Source organism: Atractosteus spatula, chromosome 5 (assembly GCF_055471065.1).
Source record: "Atractosteus spatula isolate fAtrSpa1 chromosome 5, fAtrSpa1.hap1, whole genome shotgun sequence".
Lineage (NCBI taxonomy): Eukaryota > Metazoa > Chordata > Actinopteri > Semionotiformes > Lepisosteidae > Atractosteus > Atractosteus spatula.
Window position 1 is genome coordinate 31,456,764 of NC_142710.1, and position 19,512 is coordinate 31,476,275.

The following is a 19,512-nucleotide window of genomic DNA, read 5'->3' on the forward strand; positions in this document are numbered from 1 at the left end:
AGGCTGTCTAAGAGATTAAAAACAGTGTTTACAATTGCTGTGCAGACTCCCACACCCTCCCTCTGCACAGTAATGAGAAGAAGGCATATTCCTGAAAAACAAAAGAAACTCCAGGCTCAATGGAAGAAAGCATTATGACATGGGACAATACAGTGAAGTTCCTGAACTGCAAGGGGTGCAGCACAACACCTTTGAGGGGTGAGTGAATGGCCCATCCTTCTCAACATTTTGGCTTGTTTTTTTAACTAGAAATGTGGTCACACACATAAACATTGGATTCTGGAGTCCAAAATATGTAGAAAGAAAAAAAAGAATCCCATTCCTGCAATAAACAGCCCAGAGGAGGTACAGTTACATTAGGCAAAACACTCTTTAAGCTCAAACTCTATGCATGAGTGTCTTTTTCATTGATCTCATAAATATGTAAAATGAACTTTTTTCTGTTTTTTTAATTCAGATTTAATACTTTGAATATTGAGCTTGAGAAAACATCACCCAGAATATTACTGTGAAAAAAAATCTCAATATTCTTCACATAGATGACCACCCATGAACTCAGAAAGGTCATAAAATTAAAAAAAAAAATTTTCCCTGAGAAGCCCTGGCTTTTACATAAACTATTCTTTGAAGGAGCATTTGTTAACATCCTTTGCTCTCATTTCTTGAAGCCTAGGTCACAGCAGCATCCGAGAGTGGGTCAGTATCTTTCCGTCTGGAAGCAAGAGTCTCAAGAGTCCCATAGAGAAGTGGGCCGGGGCCAGACACTGACACATCCCCTTTGTTAGTGGAAACCAGCCCAGGCAGCAGACAGCCCTGTTACTGATAAAATCTTACTAGAAAACTTATATTTTGTTGTTACAGAAGTCTGACATTAAACGGCTAAGAGATCGACCACCACCAGTTCAGACAATCCCTTTGCTTCTGACATCCTCTCCAGTAGTCAGGCGGGACAGCAGTTTTGATACAGTACAACAAACTACAAGGGCTGGTGAAGAAACCACTCGCACAGTAAAATCAGGAAGATACTGAAAATGTACAAAAATGAGAGACTCTCACTCCTCAGAAGAGATTTATTTTCCTATCACAGCACAAATTTTAAGAGTTCCCAACTCTTTTATTAGATGAATGAGGGCAAAGAATGAATTTGACTTCCAACAGCGTCCAATTGTGTAAAGCATATACTGTACCATCCTAGAGGACCCTTCACACCATTTGTTTAATGAATTCCAATTACTCCCCTCAGAACAGCAGATACAGATCTCCCAATTTCAAAACAAACAGGTTCAAGTTCTTATTTATACCTATGGCCATGTTTGTGTCTTATCTGCTGCTGTAAAACAAATTGCCCCCTGGGGATAATAAAGACTCTCTCTCTCCAAAGCGAAGTAAAGCTTTCAAAAAAATGGAGGGAGCAGAAAAACAAATATATGAGAAAATCAGTTACTTTACACATTTAACCAATTGTACTTTGTTTCTAAATTAAGAAATTAGCTCACTGAGGCAAATTTGTTGCAAAGATTTACTGAAGGTATGGATTTTGTAACCTTTAAGAAACACCAATACTTAGAAGTGTTATTTTTTCATATGCACATTCTGCATGAAAAAGATTGGAAGAATTAGCAATTAAATAATGGTTTCCAATAGCCTTTGTGAGACTCACAAAAGCTATATTCCTGACATTTTTTTTCTTTCATTCCCCATCATACATAAGCTTGCTTCCCAGCATGTTTTATGCTGATAAAGGCAGATGTACTGTGCCGCTGACAGCGACTATTCAGTACTTAGTGCATGTGCCTAAAATGCATGAGCTATCACATTCTGAGAGAAACTTCACAGTTGGCTGTCTCATGAAGTAAGTCAACGAATAAAATAGATGTTACCACTAGCGTGATGACAAAAAAGGTTGGGAATTCTCACAGTTCATAAGTTCAGTAACAAATGCAAAGTGTCCCTCTGCAAGTTCCAGATTCCTGTACCTACATCCTACTGTACTTTTACAAGCTTCCTGACAGACATTACAACTGTTTAAGGAAAATGTGGTTCAGAAGAGAAGTGGTGAATGGTAGCCCAGTGCAATGGCAGACAGAACTGGGATAAAGCAAAAGAGTCTAAGTGACCTGTCTTCTGCAAATGTTAGTGGACCACAGATCTGGTAAAGGGCAAAAGTGAATGAACTTTGCCCTGCTTTGTACTTTAAGTGGAGGACAATGAATGACTTCTTTCATTCAATGTCCACATGGCTAAATGCCACCTGGTGTCTTGGGAGACCTCCTTCCTGGAGCCAGCACAGGTATCTTTGCTGTGGGGAACAGGGCATGGTTTCAAAAGGACAATTCTCCACAGCTCGCCACACTCACCTGTTTTGAATAGAATACTGTGTACAAGTTAGTGCAAATTACAAAAAAGACTTTGGACTGATAGCTGAACTTCAACACAAGATCAAATAAGTTTCTGGGCTTAAAGGAGTGTCCTACACTGAGCTGTATGAAGGTCACTGCACTGATAAGGTCAGCCCTGCTTCTTCAGAATCAGCAGGGAAATATGGAAACCGCAGGACACAAGTGGACACTCAAAGGAAGTATATTTTAAACAAAGAAGAGCAGAGAGTTTTTTACACAAAGGGCTGCAGGACCTTGGAACAAGCTATCCAACTGGATAAGATACTCGGTTAGCTACCAGCAACCAAACAAGCTGGAGGGGCTAAATGGCCTCATCTCATTCGGAACTTTTTTTATGTTCTTAGCAAAAGTAAGTGGTGTTGATGGAGGTGGTGCTGTCCTAAGGATGACATGTTAAACTGATGACCTGACTGGTTATTAAAGATCCTTTGGCACGGTTCAGAAGAGTACTGGAGTTAAACCCAGTATCCTGTAAGCGTAGTGGTCTTGGAACCTTCTGGATGAAAAGCATTATATAAATACAGGGACTTTTTTATTAACATCAACATTATGTGATGCTACTTCCAAAAGCCAGTCTCCACTCCAGACATCAAATAACAGAGATTCAACAGGTCTAGATAGCAGTTTCTCAAAGGAGTTGCCAGTGAATAAGGAACCAATCAGTTATACAATTCTCAGGTAAAATGTGGGGCATAATATAGCCTGGATCAAACAAAGGTAACCTTTTACAATGGAATAAGAGGTCACTACGATACAATTGTTTCTTGAACAATTCCTAAGCAATTAAGTTTGAACTCTTTACTTCTAAATCACCAAACACCTTTCCATAATTCTTAGGAAACCAGCACAGTCTGGATTAATTAGTGCTTAAATGATTAGAAAAATTAAACATCAATTCTAGGGATCTCCATCCCTGGTCCAACAGCCACCAATACAATTAACAATTAATCTTGGAGTTTATCAGATTTTACAGACTGAGAAAACCTACAAGCTGTTGTTGAACTAGGCACACAATCTGTTCCACGAGGATAACTTTGGCTACTAAAGGCAGATGGGTACAAAGATTCTGGTCTATATTGATCTTTAAGTTCAATTAAATATATAGTACCCGATCAATACCTGCTTAATAATGCCTATAAAAATTATTTCAAGTATTTAAAATGGAGACCTGGTGTCCATTACCTGGCGCCTTCTAGGACCAAAGTCGGAGATCTGATTTCAGGACTAGTTAGAATTCCATCATAGTGAATATTTCAGAAACTTCCTTGAGGCAGTGTCCTGACACAGCCAGCACAAAATATTTAATTTAAATTATCATTGTTTTTGTCCTCCAAAACAGAAGCCTTGTGTTTCACTTCCCTGGACATACTTTTTCAAGATATAATCGGTCCCCCAAACTTCTGTTTGTGGTGGAGATTAACTTTTATTACATCTTCATGGGAACCTTACCGTCGCTGGCAAAGTGCTTTATGTGAAACTACTACTGACCAGCTGTTGAGTAGTAACATGCATGTCATTTATTCAGGACATCTTTTGAGAGTAACGTACGATTGATTATGCGCTCCATACTGTCTTACAGGATAAAGCAAAGGAGGTTACTGGAACACTGTGCCTCTTGAAGTCCCAAAGAAAAAACATTTGGAGCGTGACAGGCAACAAGTGCTCCTATTTGTTTAAATGTGGAGTCCTCTTAAGCACTGCGTGTCTACTTCGTCAATACTTATCCTATCAACACAGCTAAAAACAAATGTTCGCACTCTACAAGCAAAACGCCTTCTATGTGTAGGGCATCAGGCATATTGTCTATCATTGTAAATTAATGTAATATCAAACCCGTGACTATAACAACAACCGAGACTGCAACGCGTTTGTAACAGCTGGGAAATACTCAAACTGGTATGATAAAAGTCACATTTGCTAAAGTTTGGGCACTACACTCAAAACGCATGCAAGTTCGTGCTGTTTATTTAAATCGGTTCAGAAAAAAAGAGTACTAAACAGTAAGGGGAAAAACACAATGCGTTTGTAGATCATTTGCATTTGAATACAAATATCGCGCAGGGCGATGTGACTGATTGTTGACCAGTGCGCTTGTAACTGAATGCAAAGAGAAAAGCACCGAAAACTCTGCTAGTCACTGATGAACATTTCTGGGGGGTTTTCTAAGTACTTACCGGCTTTGCAAGGATCCTTGTAGCTGATATCATCGGGGTTTTCTGAATCCATCAAGTAATCAAAAGTACTTGCAGGAGCAGTGGTGTAGTCGTAATCCAAGGCAACACTCCAGCGAGCTATCACAACTAGCACAATCTCTACAAATGTCAGTGTCCATAAAGTCTTCCCAGAAGGTCCACAACAGCACATTGCTGGGACAGAAGCAGCGCAACCCCTTTAGCTTGTTTGGAAACAAAAAGGGAAAGTAAATTAATTGGAAGTCAGGGTAATTTTGATCAGCTACAGCATGCAGCTCCTGCTACGTGAAAGGACTTCTGCTTGATGTGTGGGAGAGATGTTCTCCTGTGTTGTGCCCCCGGCTGCTGTGATTAATGAGCACGCTATATCTGCGGCACAGGCACCCTCTTTCTCACTCGCTCTCTCATTCTCGGAGGCGTTGCTGTGCCCTGTCAATCAGCCAAGAGCTCCGGCCTATCACACGGGCCCAATTGCACCTAATATAATGTCGTTCAAAACAAAGATGAGCACAGGTATCTTGGAAGTCGTCGTCTACACGGAAAATAGGGTTATAGGACGTAATAACAGTGCAGGTAATGTCGCACGTGAGATTTGAGATCCTTGACGTTAGTCAATAATTTGCTGGAAGGTTCCGATTTCTACAACACCACAACAACAGGGAAGGCAACAGCATCAGTTAAACCAGACGATTAAATCAATTTCACCTCAGTGACAGCCAAGATAAAGCATACATAAAAATGTATTTAAAATAACATATTAAAGTGAACATTCTTATGTAGCTCTTTGAACTGCAATAAAAAGCAGCAGGAAAGAAAAGGTAGACTGGAAGTGACAACCTTTGCCAACATTAAAAATTTAAATCAGTTCTTTTTCTGTTGTGAAAACTCTCTGATCCAAATGATCATTTCACAGGAGGAAATTACATTTACCGAGCATCAAAGTACACCACTTATAACTGCATCAAATTCCAAAGTTGTAATGAAAACGACCATATCCATTTTTTCACTAGGTTCACTGGCCTTTTATATTGAACAGACGTGACAGGTATTTTCACTATTGCTAATAAACATTTGTCATCCACAGGGGTCCCTAATAGCATGTGTGGCCACCGTGGTCGGCAATACAAGTTGTAAATCTGCAAAGAGTATTTTGCACAAGTTTACAGATCCTGCCTAATGGGATGCAACTCTATGACTCTGGACAAGTATATGCTTGTTCACTGGTCTCTGAGCCCTAGATGCCACATCTTCTCCAAGTTCATCCCACAGACATGCAATGGGAACTCGAGCACAGTGAGAAGGCATCCAAGGTATCATAGTCCCATTCTCATCTTGCGAGAAAGTAGCAGGAGGATGTGTGGTGTCCTGCTGGAATGGGGACACATCAGAGCTAAAAGAGCAGGCTTTCATCGAAGTCGCACCAGATCATCAAACTTGGACCTCTTCGTCCATCTTGGTAAGGTGTCGTCATTCAGCCTCCCAGATCCTGGCCTATCATTGACAGACTGTCACCGGGCTAGAAGTTGTTGGGGGTGAACACCCTAGTCAGCCAGTAAAAGTGCAAGGACCTACTCCTGCCTCCAATATATTAACGACAGGCTTTGTTCTCTTGATAAGCAGAGAATATTGATTCCTGTGTTTTTCATTCTAAATTTACAACAGGCTTGACATTCAACAAGTTAAATCATCTTATTATTCATGCTCAATCAACTTTCTCAAATAAACTGCTTCACAGATGTTTTCTGCAATAGTCAGAGTCACTCAAGTGTATCGCAGTCAGTCACGAACGGTAATTAGTTAATCCAAATAATACCGAAAACATTTAATCAACGTCCAATTCCATGTATGTTATCTAATAACATACATGCATAGAGAGAGATCTATTTTGAGATTTAATTTGGTATTCAGTTCTCTAGATTTGTTTCACAATCTTTAATTAGACATTCCTATATTATTGCTTTTTGTGAAACCAAAAGAAATGCTCTTCAAAAATTATTAAAAGCATATTTTTATATATTTTTTCTGCATTTCCCATTTGGTGGAAAGTACAGCATTCCACATGATCATTGTTTTTTCTCGTTTGAGCAGCAGACAATACGCTAGCAGACCACTTTTTTCTAGGCAATCCCCCAGATTACCAAGTACTCTTCTAGACAGGACTGTGTTCAGTCCGGGACAAAACCCCCCAGAACTCACCTTTTTGGAAGGACTAAATTAATAATAGCAATTAAGTATTTTAGGGAAGCATATGAATACTTATGGGGGGGAAAAATCCATCAGCATTTTCAAAATGAATGTCTCTTCACTGACTGTCATTTGCATCGGTAACAGTTTCAACATATAGTCCAACAGATGACGGGACTATCTTTGTTGGGGCAGTGTACATCTCCCAGCATGAGCTTGCAAATTACAGAAGTATATTTTCTAGTCACAAGGGTTTATATATTGCCAGTGCTGTCGAGATAATATAAAAAAAGGGTACACCTGAAGAAGGCTCCACGGCCGAAATGTGTTTTTTCTCTCTCCTTTTTTTCAGCATGGAATAAACCTATTACTTGTTCCTTTAAAAATAAGGTATACTTATAATTAGGAATACAAACCATAAGAATGGTTGTATTATATTTGAACATTGGAAAAAACTACTGGGAATCTTGAATGGTTACAAAATTCTTTTTGCTGTGACAGCAGAACTTTGACACCATGAACCCTCATTAGGAAACAGAATAGCCCATTTCATAAAGAACATGACCCAAGCCCTACAGAGATCATTACCAGATTATCGAGGGAGGATAGGTCTATGTACTCTTACATATAATTATGTTTAATATGGAGATGCATTGATGTATTTGTTTGCAGATGCAGCAAGAAAATGCATATTAAAGGAAAGGGTCAGTAATTCTGGGGAAAAAAAAACACCAGGCATATAATTTTAGTATTGTAGTAAATGTTGTATAAGGAAAGGTTAGATAGCAGCCACATCAGCTAAATCATGATTATAATGAAAGGACTGTAAATACAGCAATGAGTGGATGCGATAGAATTGGTTGCTTCAGGAAAAACTACTTGGTGGTAAAAATGTATCATGTCCTTTTTACGTTTTGTAATTTTTTGTAAATGAATGTAATGTAATGTAATTTCCTTGAAGCACCTATTGTTGAACAACGGTTACTTAGTGGCAACATAAGACAGAAAATAAAACTGTTTCAATGTTCAAAACCATTAAAAAACTTTAACATGCACGAAGATATTTAGGAAACCAAGCTATAGAAATATAGGAAAATTATAAGAAATACTTTAGAGGTTTAGGCAGTATATGTATAGATCCACTAAAATAATAAAAGCATAAAACAAAGGTTAAAAGAAGAAAGGATGCCATTTAGTACATTAGCTCACTTTCTATTCTGATACTTCAAGAAATATTTAATGCAAATTAAGAAGATTTCTACAATCTTTTGCCAATAACAATGACTACTACAAGAACAGCTGCAATGAATATACAGCTTAAGGTCTTGTCAACAGCATATATGCATGCCTGGATTGCAGTTTCATATAGTATCCACAACCCATCCCATTTACCCAGATGTGAGTTTTCACAGTGTGAAGCCCAACTGAAACATTAAACAGGACAATTAGTAAATACAACCATAAATAGTCTGATATGTCATTGCCTTGGATTTGAAATACTTCTAAAACTACAGTATAATATGGTACATAGTTTAATCCACATACCAAGTCAACAGTGCAAACGAAGAATGTCAAGTTGTATAAACCTTAATTAACACAGCATACATTGGATTAGAGGTAGTTTTTACACAGGTTTATTGCATACAGTAAATACAGTATTTAATTTAGTCAATTCAGGTTAGTTTTTAAGAGTTTGAAACAATTAAGAAATCCTTTGTGGGAGATAATTGACAGCCATTTACCCTGAAAAATAAGGTCATGCAGAAATTTAGGTAACCTGCTCTTCATAAAGCGATTGACAGGTAATAAGTAATGTCATGATCCAAAATTTAGCTGCTTTTGTTAAGCGACAAAGAAAAAAAAAGAACTACCATTAAAACAGATTGGGGGGCTAGGGTTAAAATAAAGCGTGCTAAAATGAACCAATGTTCACAGTCATAATGAGATATTTTAGTGTTCGGATTCACCACCTCTTCCTTAAGGTAAAATCTTTCAAGGGAGTTGGAAAATGCAATCCAGAAAACACTTGCATGTTTTTTTGCCTAGTCCCATGAACGTACAAATCCAATATGAAGAGAAAAGTGGTTCCGTGAAAAAGTTACTGTAGGATGCAAAACGTGGATGCTGCTTTGAGTTTAAAATTATTGGAATATGTGGGTAGTTCCCAAATATTTTCCAATTCAATGTTTACTTTGGACAATAAACTAAGTTGTCTGCTTCCCAAAGGCACAGAGTGCCTTAATCATTTTTTAACAAGAAACATTTATTATAATGGAAGTATAAAATACTACCAGTACTGCACTTCAGTGCAACAAACTGACAAAGGAACACAAGCCAATTGCTGTCCACAAGTTATGTCAGATGGGACTGTGATACAGTACATCTGTATATGAACAATTATATAGACAAAAGCTTTATGCATTTTAAAAAACATCTCTTGAACATTTTGAGTAACTCAAAGTATTCTTTTCAATATCGAAGCTTAAAACCTGGAAAACCCAGGGACAATAAAGCAGTAACCTGTAGCCATCAGTATTTAATAACTCAATCTAAATACACAAATCTATCAAAATTCAGTTTTTACAGACCAGTTTATTAGAATGAGAATCATCTTCAGACACATATACAGTTCTTTTTGCAAATGATCAATTTATCAAGCATTATGGTGGAGAATCCATTTCAAACTGAAAAACGCTCGTCTTATTAATCATATTGCTAATGAGATTTTAACTGAATTTCAGTGTAAAAAACACAAAAAACAGGTTATAACCCAACAATATAGGAATTTAATTTTCATTATGTGTGAATAATTCTGCTATCGAAGAATTAAATAGAAATAATTATCCAGAAAATAAATGAATAATAATGCCTAATATAAAGTTTGGGAGAAAAAAAGGTTAAATTTGTCAGAAATGGCATTTCTAGGCAGCGGCTAAAAATCTGAAGTTTGTAGGAAAAAAGGGAAACAATTTAGTCAAGAAATAGGAAGAAAAAGATTATAGCATGCCTCCAACCCAGAAGCTTGATGTTACTAATTGGGCTTCACCACAGATCTTCAGTTATGGTCTTTCAACAGATTTTTTTATTTCTCCAAAATGTGCAGGAAGTTCTCCAACAAGCTAGTGCAAGAACATTGAAAACTGAGGTCAGTCTTCATATTTACATGACAGTTTCAAAAAGACAGTTAACCTGTTCCACGATGTGACAAACAAAATAGGGCTCGAGTGTTGCATACCTTCATATATAAAATGTGGCAAGGTAAATGGTGTAGATAAATATTTATAGTTTATTTCTCATTGCCTCGTCTTTACAGCAATTTCATTTTCTTTAAAATGTCTCGATTTTCAGACAAAATCATATATGTGAATAACCATAAATTAACATGGGTGTTAAATTGTTAGGAAAGGCTTCTGCAAACCCCTTTTAAGATTGTTTACTTAGACATATGCACTGTATTTACAAATCTTTCAAAACACACGGAGGAAGAGTTTTTGAAGGTACCTGCAACATTACAATGAAAACATCCAGTTAGTGTGATTATTTTTTTACAGTATGTTTGCAGAAACTCGGCATAATTTTTTCTGGTTGCAGAATAAAACAGAAAATGACTATGAACACAAAATGGAAAGCCAGTGAATAATTAAAAAAATCTACTTGCAAACCTATCAACATTCGGAAATTCATAAGCAAGAAATAAGTTTATTCATTTAATTAGCACTCTGAAGAAATGTGCTTTTACAAAATGCACAGACCGTCCAGGGAAGAACAAAAAAAAATCTTACAAAAGGTAGCTGCAGAAAGAAAATTAAGTAAGATGTACATACACAAAGATGAAAATGTCATACAATGGCAGCAAGATGTAGCAAAGCTACAGCTCCCAAAACCCAAACAAACAAAATCAAACTTTTATACTGAATGTTTCATTAAGAAAAAGTACTCTGTAATAAATCTGTACATCCAAATACATTTGGGTTCTACATCTAAAGTTACATTATTTTAAGGTTATATACATGTAATTTCCCATATCCATAGTCTATCTTAAAGTAAAGCCTTCATTCACACCCAAACATAAAAAACAATAAAAAATGGTAAGACTAAACTAGAAAAAAAGAGGACCACATCAAACATCCAATTAAAACAATTTGTCACTTAGACCTCAAAATGTCTAATAAAAACTGATCACCAGTTCTACGATACATCCGTTTGTTAACTGTACAGTAAACAGAAGTGCAGAACAAAATACCCTCTGACCTAAGCTTTACTTTTCTTTGGATGGATGGACTTGAATAACCAATTCAGGCGTAATATGAGAATTAATAATATGACAAATAAGTAGTGGAAATGGCATTGGTCCAGCTGTTACTAAAGCCGATATATTACATGCACCTTTTCATTTTTACAGCCTTGGGTGTGTATGCAATGTTTCTGCAAAATCAAATGAGTATAAATAAGAAGACAGTAAAAACAGAAACTAGAATAATGATGGCAGTCTGGGTGAAATGGAAAACCAAAAAAAGCCCAGAAAGACCCCAGGTCAATGGGTTTAAGCAGCCAACTTCCCCTCTTTCTTATATAATAGAACAATTGCTTTCAATAAACTGTTTGTCCTCTTCACTGAAGAGAGCTAGACTATTCATCAATAATGAGCTACTTTCTCGTTTTTTGCGGGGTGGGTAATGGGGGTGGGGGGACAATGTTGTTCTACTGCATTTACTCCAAGCGTTTGCTCATGAAAAGTTGGTGATAGCAGTCAAAAACTTAGGATCAATGGAAATGTTTCGTTATCCTTTGCCTTTTTTTTGTATTTTTTTTCCTCTTTTGTTTCTTGTAAGTCACTCAGAAAATGGAAAACCACATTGTACCAAGTAATAAACCCAATCTCTTCTTGCAAAAATGACTTGTGCAAGCTTCTGTAAGATGAGCCAAAGCTTCTTCACAGATCCCGGTGCTGTCATTTTGTCTAGTCAATTTTCACATTTGTGTAGATCTTTCTAACAAAGGCACTTGTTCCCATGTAACCAACAGCTCCTGAAAAATAAAAAGTGGGACAAATCAGTGGTTCTAGTTCATAAAAGAGCACTGCTGTAAGAACTGGAATTGTCCAGCTGCAAAGTTTTTTCAAACCTTTCAAGCAAAACAGCTTAAAATTTTAAACTAATACTTGTGAAACCTGTTGTACATTTCCTACGGGTGTGTGCAGCAATAAAACATTAAGTGCTGTTAAACTTTACTTTCTATAAGAGAATTTACATGTTGTATCATAAGACAAAATATGGCAAGTACTTTATTAGTAGTTAGAGATGTTGTTCCTCCTAAGTTTAAATAACACTTATATAGTAGTGTTAGTCTATACGACTTAACTGTACAAAATGGGAATTCTAAGAAAGCTAAAACTGGCCACATCAAGCAGTTTTGATAATGGCTTCCTTTTTGACAAAACATCTAGATGAATCAGCCTGAAAAAACACTGGTGCATATTTCTTTTGATATGCTAGAACACAATACATAATTGTTAATTGTACAGATTCAGTTTCCATGATACACTTATGCTTTCTAAAACATCTAAAACATCTCATTATAAATCTATACATTTTCCTTTAACCAAAATCTGGACTGCAAATTAAATTAGGTACTGTATTGAACTTTCTCCCAGATACTTGAAATGCAATTTAAAAGTCTTTGAATTAATTTCTGTCACCTTTCTGTGTTTCCAATTACAGCAAGAAAAAATACAGTAGCTTAAAGCATTTAAAGTCTTCTATAACAACCTTAAAATTAGGAACACCAGATGTCATTCATCATATACTGTGCTAATTTATTTATAAACCTTCTGATTCATTCATTTCCCTATGGGTAATTTAAAAACAGTATGCTTGATTTATTTTATGTTGTTAATTTATAGATGGCATGATTAATTTATAAGCTACATGGTTAATTTATTTTATGAATATGGTTAATTTATAAATGGCATGGCTAATTTGTTTTTAACATGCTTTATTCATAAAGCATAGTGCATTTTAAGTGGGTTAAACAGCTGTTTTTTAAGTCATTTAAAAAATGTGTTGCCATTTTTTTTGTCAGAAGTTTCAATAGCACTGCAATGGGAAAACCCGGCCTTCACAATCAGTTTAGTAATCTATAATAGTATATAAACTCTTAACGGAATTTAATTCTGAAATCCACGTGCAAATTGTGAATAAAATCTTCTATTCCTGTTTTTACACAGCATCACTGACGATTGTAAAAAAATCTGTCTAAACATTTTTTCAAAATTTCTGCAAACGCGGAATTTGTTGTTACTAGTTTGTACCACTGAAACATCATAAAGTACGCCTCTGTTACCTGGCACAGCAGTAGATTGTGAACTGAAACTGTGGCCAGCTATGGGTATACCTTTGTAGACCTTCTATAAAGAAACCTCCTGTTAAGTTGGTTGCATCTGCATTTGGCTTCCTTTTATGTTAAATGGTTCAAAAATTAAATGCCAGTATAATTAAAGCACATTTTCCTGCCCATAAAATGTAAAGCAATACTTCATCTGCCCAGTGGCCGCTTAAATTAACACCAGGTCCTGCTACTGCTGATGTGGCAGCATCACAGGCCTATTGAGTGATCAAAAGCTTTCATTAGACACCTAGGGAACACACTAGGATTTCTTTTATATTAAATGTACATAATTACAGGCACCAGAACTGCACCTCACCATTTTCCACATGGGCATTTAAAACAGATGCTCACAACCTGGTGCTAAGTAAATACATCAACTATCTATGATAGTTTTTTCTCTCTCATTGCATCTTTTCTCATTCTTTCAGAATTAATATCTGTTCAATTAACAAGTCAAAAAAGACTCCCATGGTGTAGATCTGAGCAATCTAGTCTTAAGAAGAGTAGCCTGAAGAAGACTAATGAAAACACCTACACAACCATACAGCCCAATAAAGGCCATATTTAACATCAGACCCATTTTCTGGGAATGTCAATCTAAACAGAATACCATTTTTCATTCAACCTTTCTTTCACTGTGTCTTTTAGTTAAAATCCACCCCACATACAATTTCATAATGGTATTTCATAATTTCATATCGGACTAATCCGATAATGCACAACAACCTGATAAAATAGTTACAAGCACTTCTTACGATGGTGTGGGGAGTTATGTTGTTCTCATTTTATTGGACTCGTTCCATCGGCTTGAAGTTACAGTTACAGGAGAATGACAACACCATTTTTATATTGTGGATTTATAAAGAATTGCCATTAATGAGAGCATTTCAAGCTCATACATCATATTACATTAGTCATTATAGCTACTAGTGAGCATGAAGGGCTGCATCATGCTGCTATTCATACAAACTCTAACTCTCTCCCAAAGTTTATAATTTGTGCTTAATTTGGAACATGTAAACTTTTGTGATCCCGTCAATTAATTTATTTTGTTATTGAGATTTAATAACCAGTCTGAGAAATTAGGACTGCTGTTCCCCTTTAAATGGGAGCTGGGCTTAAGAACCTGTTCCAGTGATTCACATCTTCTACTATTACATATTGGTGCTTTCTTCTTTCAAAACATTGTTCTATTTTTTCATGTAGATAATTCTTTATTCCTAAGAAAGTACATGGCTCCAAGGACATTTCTATTACGTAACCTAACAATTTTCATCGAATTCTCCATTTTTAGCAGTAAGTGTTCAATTATATTAGCTGTGTTGTGAAAGTAAAGGATAATGAGTGATTTTTCCAGGATCCAGTGATCACTGATGGCCAAAACACATACATCACTGCACACAGTCACCAGGTGTCAGTGAATGTGATGCAATAACATCTAAATAAAGCTATGTCTTAAAGGACTGATTTAAAAAAATCGTATTAATTTGCTGCAACAGAGATTAACAGAGCATGATAGACTTTAACTTAAGAGACTATTCACACTCCTGAAACAAGTATGCCTATCTTATTTCAACCTAATTCACTTGTTGAGGTATGAACAAATATAAGAACTGGTTAACAGGTCTTTGATTTAGAAGTAAATAATTCAATTCAAGCACAAAACACTTTGGCAGAGGAGTCTTTTTCAGGTTTCCACAAAATCATGTAACATTAAACAGCCTAATCAACCCAAATTTTGCTGGTACAACACTGCTGTAAGTGACCTTTTTAGTCGAGAGTTAAAGAAAAGGACAGCCAAACTATCCGCAGGTCACCTCTCCAACATACACTACGTTTTTCATTTCCTTTAGCTGGATGTAACTTACAACTCAATAAGAAAATACACAACTGTTTGAGAAAAATTATTTTCAGTAGACCTGCACGACTCCCATATGCACATATTTTCTGGTGAAAACACAACTTTTCAAAGATTTACTTTCTCGCAACCAAACATTACTGAAAACACTTTTACAGATTGTTAAAATCAGCACTTTTGTTTGTATTTTTCCTGATGATCTTTTCCTAAAGGTGTATAAAGCTTTTTTCTCCACATGACTCCAGCTCATGAAGTGTAATTAGCTTCTGAAGTGCAGATGGAGGCAGGGAGCTGTGGAAGGGGGTGGTGGGGGAGGCGTTGACTACTTACCACACATTATACCCAAAGCAGTGCTGAACACAGCCATGTATCCAAAGTAAAACGATGTTTGAAACAAGCCATACATCCTAGACAGGAAATGTTTGACAATTAGACTTTTTTCAAAAAAACAAATTTGTAGATTAAATTACACTCAGAGATTCAGCCTGTGATGTTTGCATCTGCTGCATTGTTTTAATTTTAAAGTTGTTTTATGAGTTGTCAAATTTCGTACAAAAAAGGCTTCAGAATGTAATAAACACTTTCAGACTCTTCAGGCTGTAGCATGATCAGCCTGAAAGATCACTTTACAAAGAACTGTTCAAATAAATGACAAACTCGAAATATGTTTTTCTTCAAAACACTAAAGGATATGTTTTTAAGGGAAAAGGGCAAAATGGGGCTTACAGCATTTTTGACATGATACAACGGAATACATCTTGCAACGGAATACACCTTTAGGTTTGTCCAATTTTTTTCCCCCGTTACTAGTGCTTTTCTTTTTCTTCTTGCATTAAATGCAGGTTATTGCTTTGCAGGTAATTATTTTCAGTACCACCCACTGATTCTCCTAGTTGAGTGTTAATATTTACAATTGGAAAGGCTACAGAAATGTTTAGAATCTGCAAGCCGTTTCTCAATTTCATGACTTTGGAACAAAAATCGTCAAGACTTCCGCAAGAGTATGATGATTCTCAAAAACGTATCGCTATAATGCCTGGTCCCGCCTGCATCTTTATCCAGCAGGGATTGCTAACCCTGGTCCTGGAGTGCTGTGTCTTTTTCTGGTTTATAATCCATCTTGCACCTTAATGGCACTGAATTATGTGGTACAAGAAGTCAAATCAGTTGCGTTTTCCAGGTTTTACTCAGATGCCGGAAATAGAGAAAAAAATTAGGAAAATGGCATTCGTGGACAGAAGCTGGCTGCCCGCAGTCCAATGGAAAATTGCACTGTCCAGTGAACACAATATTGGGCACAGACAACTGGCAGCATAAAAATCCCTGAATATGAAATGCAAGTAATTATATATAGGCCTATTATACGTGTAACTATTTATTTTCCATTTGGTTTCAATTTAGTGCCTAAATATAATGATCTTACCTACTTCAGCATACAGCAGCTTATAAAAACCTGAAGCAGAGATATCTTACAGTATGCCTGCAAGCTAATTAGCTCTTAATGCCACATCAAACTGCAGTGAGCAGCCAACTACAGATTTACACATTGGCCAATGCATTAATGTTTTATTCAATGCAGCTGAAGCAGACTCGTTAAACAAAAGGTTTGGTAAAACAAGAGAATTGCTGTATATAAAAGTTGGCATCTATAAAAATGGAAAATGACACTTAGTTGCGGATTGAGTTCTTTGAAAGTTTTGGCGTTGATGGAGCTAATTTATCACTTGTGGAAAAAAACAGGCGTTTTAAGCATGTCCTGTGTTCTATTTAGCACAGAGAAAAAAATATTCTGAAAATGAAAGACTGATATAGCTTTGGCTGTACACTAAATTAAGGCAGTATTGCACCATGACAGCCAGAACATGTGTACAATGCACCACTTACAACTGCAAGACTAAGTTACTATCATAACTTTTTTGTAACCCAGTTTTTGCTTATAACTTAATATTCAGCAACTTAAAACAGGTATGAGACCTGGAATGGGATTTAGGATACTTACTTAGTTTTAAAGAAATAGTAGTAGAAGGAGTACATGTAAACATAAACTGCAGTAGATGCTGCAGAAAGAAAGCTTGTCCACTGCCTGAAAAACAACAGAACAACAATTATAATTAAAATGACAATGTTAGGTTCTGATTAAGGTCTCAACAATATAATCCCACAGTTGTATTTCTATTTTTTATTTCTAATGGCCAGATCTAAACAAAACACAGTTGCAGCAGAAGTCTTTACTAGATTCATGTTGTAAAAGTCTAATTTGCTACAAATTCCATCCGAGTTCCTCCAACTTTCAATATGGACAACTTTAATTATTAGATTGTAACAAGATGCCCAAGAATACATCTTAAGGTACGTAACCTTCTTCAGACGTGTACGTCTTTAGCTGGGAAAGCAGCAGAAACTTTGGCTAAGTGAGAATTAAGGACAGAGGACAACATCTAGGACAACTCAGACAATGGGATGTAGAGGGCCTGAAAAGGTGTGGCGATTGTCCGAATACTGTTGTGCTGCTGTAGTATGCATCTAGCTGATGTTGAACCATTATCTGGTACAGCGGTCAGTAGGGAATTGCTCCAAAGGCTAGCATGCCTAACTTCTTCCTCAACCCAGACTTGCAGTTCACTCTGGTTGATTTCATAGAGTGATTCAGAGGTAACATTAACAGTGGATATTTTGGCAAAAGGCTAAGTTAAAAACGAGGTCAGCTGTATCGGGGATTAAATGTGAATTATTATAATTGTAATTGTTGTAAATTGCTAAGCTTTTAGCTAAATGGATACATAGTGCCAGTATGATCTCTATGACCCAGGATACTACAGACCCAGTGTAATCTCAATGGTAAGAAAAATCTTGGACTTCATAAGGAAGAACACAAGGCATATTTGGATGGAAGCCTAACTACTCAGTATAGACCAGGGGTTTCTAACATTATTCAGCAAAAGTCCATTTAAGAGACTCTTCCCTCTAAAGTGCAGTAACACAAATTAAAAACACTGCCAATCACATTAGACAGGAACCAGTCTGTTACAGCAAAACAGATACTTTCATTCTTAACTGTTTACAAATAAGTTAAAAAGTAACACACAAAAAAAGAATGAAAAATGTTTTTGCGTCGTTTACCTTTTGTTTTTCAAAAAGAATTTAGTGCAAAATTCTTATCCGTAGCCAAACACTGTGAAGTAAATGTAGTATATAGCAAAACTGAAGAGCCTGCACATGGTGCTCACTGGTTATTCTACTCGGTTGTCTACTTTATATTTGCTTCTGAAAAGTATGCCTCACAGATTCCTATATGCACATATGGCCAGTGTCAGGTCTCTCCCATTTGTAAGATTTCTCAGGATCAATGCACTCAATCCAAAACAAATCTTTTCTGTTACCTCTGGCACACAGATTGTACAGCTCCATTTGAAGACAAACTACATCTACCCATCAGTCCACAGTCCTCGTGGTACAATAGGAAACAGGGTTTTGACAAAAAGAAAAGTTGTTCTGAGTAGAACAACTGGCTGAATTTCGTGGCTAGCTTATTCAAAAATGTGAGAAAAATGGTTGTCATGTTTGCTTCCAGCAGATGGTGCCAAAACCTCCTTCAAAGTCACAAAATGAAAGAGTTCTTTGGACTGGAAACACAGCCAGCTTCTCCTTGAATTACTTGACACAAACATTGAGTTTGACTCTTTGTTTGCCTTGCAGTGCTTAATTCAGTGTGCTCAAAAGTCTACAAATATCCACAGGGAAAACATTTTCATTGGCTGCTTATCTCTCCTAATATTCCAAAATTGTTCTGAATACAAAGACAAATGATCATAAAAGAATTAAATCCTTCAAAACACTGCTTAATTGCAGCACTGTGCCCTTGTAGGGCACTGTTCTGAAGCTGGTGAACATAGATTTCATTGCAATGTCTTGCAGAAAAGTTTAAATTGCCTTTTGCATGGAGAGTTGAATGTTGTCAAGTTGGTTTGGTCAGTTTCAGTCTTCACCGAGGAAAAAGGAGAGGACTGCCCGGTAGAGACAGCATTGGTGGTTATGTGTTGGACTAACATCTTTTACTTCCTGTACAAAGTTTTCTTTACCAACCATTGCAGAAGCCAAATTAGTAGACAGTGAAATCCATCAACGTTCATTGGTATTCTCAGCTTCTTTCTTAGTTCAAGTAGGTAGTGGCGTTAGCATGCGTAGGCTACAAAGGAACAAGTAAAAGGTTTATTCCATGCTGAAAAGAGAAGAATAAACGTTGTGTTTCCTTTCTTATCTTGTTCCTTTGCAGCCTACGCACGCTGACGCAGCTACCTACTTGAACTACTTCAAGCCTATTTCTGCTGCGACCCACTATGCCTTCCTCTAAATCTTTTTCCAGATCTCTTCGTCATTCCTTCTCCTCCTCCCTGGGCTACTTTTTCCTTTAACTCGGACACCACCCAGAGTAACACGAAGAAGGCTCCACAGCCAAAATGTTGTGTTTCCTTTCTTCTCTTTTCAGCAATGA

General features: G+C 36.6%; 2 protein-coding genes across 2 annotated transcripts in view; both read right to left on the reverse strand.

Moving 5' to 3' along the window:
• LOC148834947 (tolloid-like protein 2) overlaps positions 1 to 4,763 on the reverse strand; it is a 76,507-nt gene extending 71,744 nt beyond the window's left edge. Inside the window, exon 1 of the mRNA XM_088916673.1 lies at positions 4,574 to 4,763. Coding sequence (XP_088772799.1) covers positions 4,574 to 4,763 — 190 coding nt within the window. The remainder of the gene's footprint in view (positions 1 to 4,573) is intronic.
• Positions 4,764 to 10,038: 5,275 nt separating this feature from the next.
• Positions 10,039 to 19,512, reverse strand: part of tm9sf3 (transmembrane 9 superfamily member 3) — a 37,173-nt gene continuing 27,699 nt past the window's right edge. Inside the window, exons 13-15 of the mRNA XM_088917663.1 lie at positions 17,020 to 17,103; positions 15,351 to 15,427; positions 10,039 to 11,803 (exon numbers count right to left, since the gene is read on the reverse strand). Coding sequence (XP_088773789.1) covers positions 11,736 to 11,803; positions 15,351 to 15,427; positions 17,020 to 17,103 — 229 coding nt within the window. The 3' untranslated portion in view covers positions 10,039 to 11,735. The remainder of the gene's footprint in view (positions 11,804 to 15,350; positions 15,428 to 17,019; positions 17,104 to 19,512) is intronic.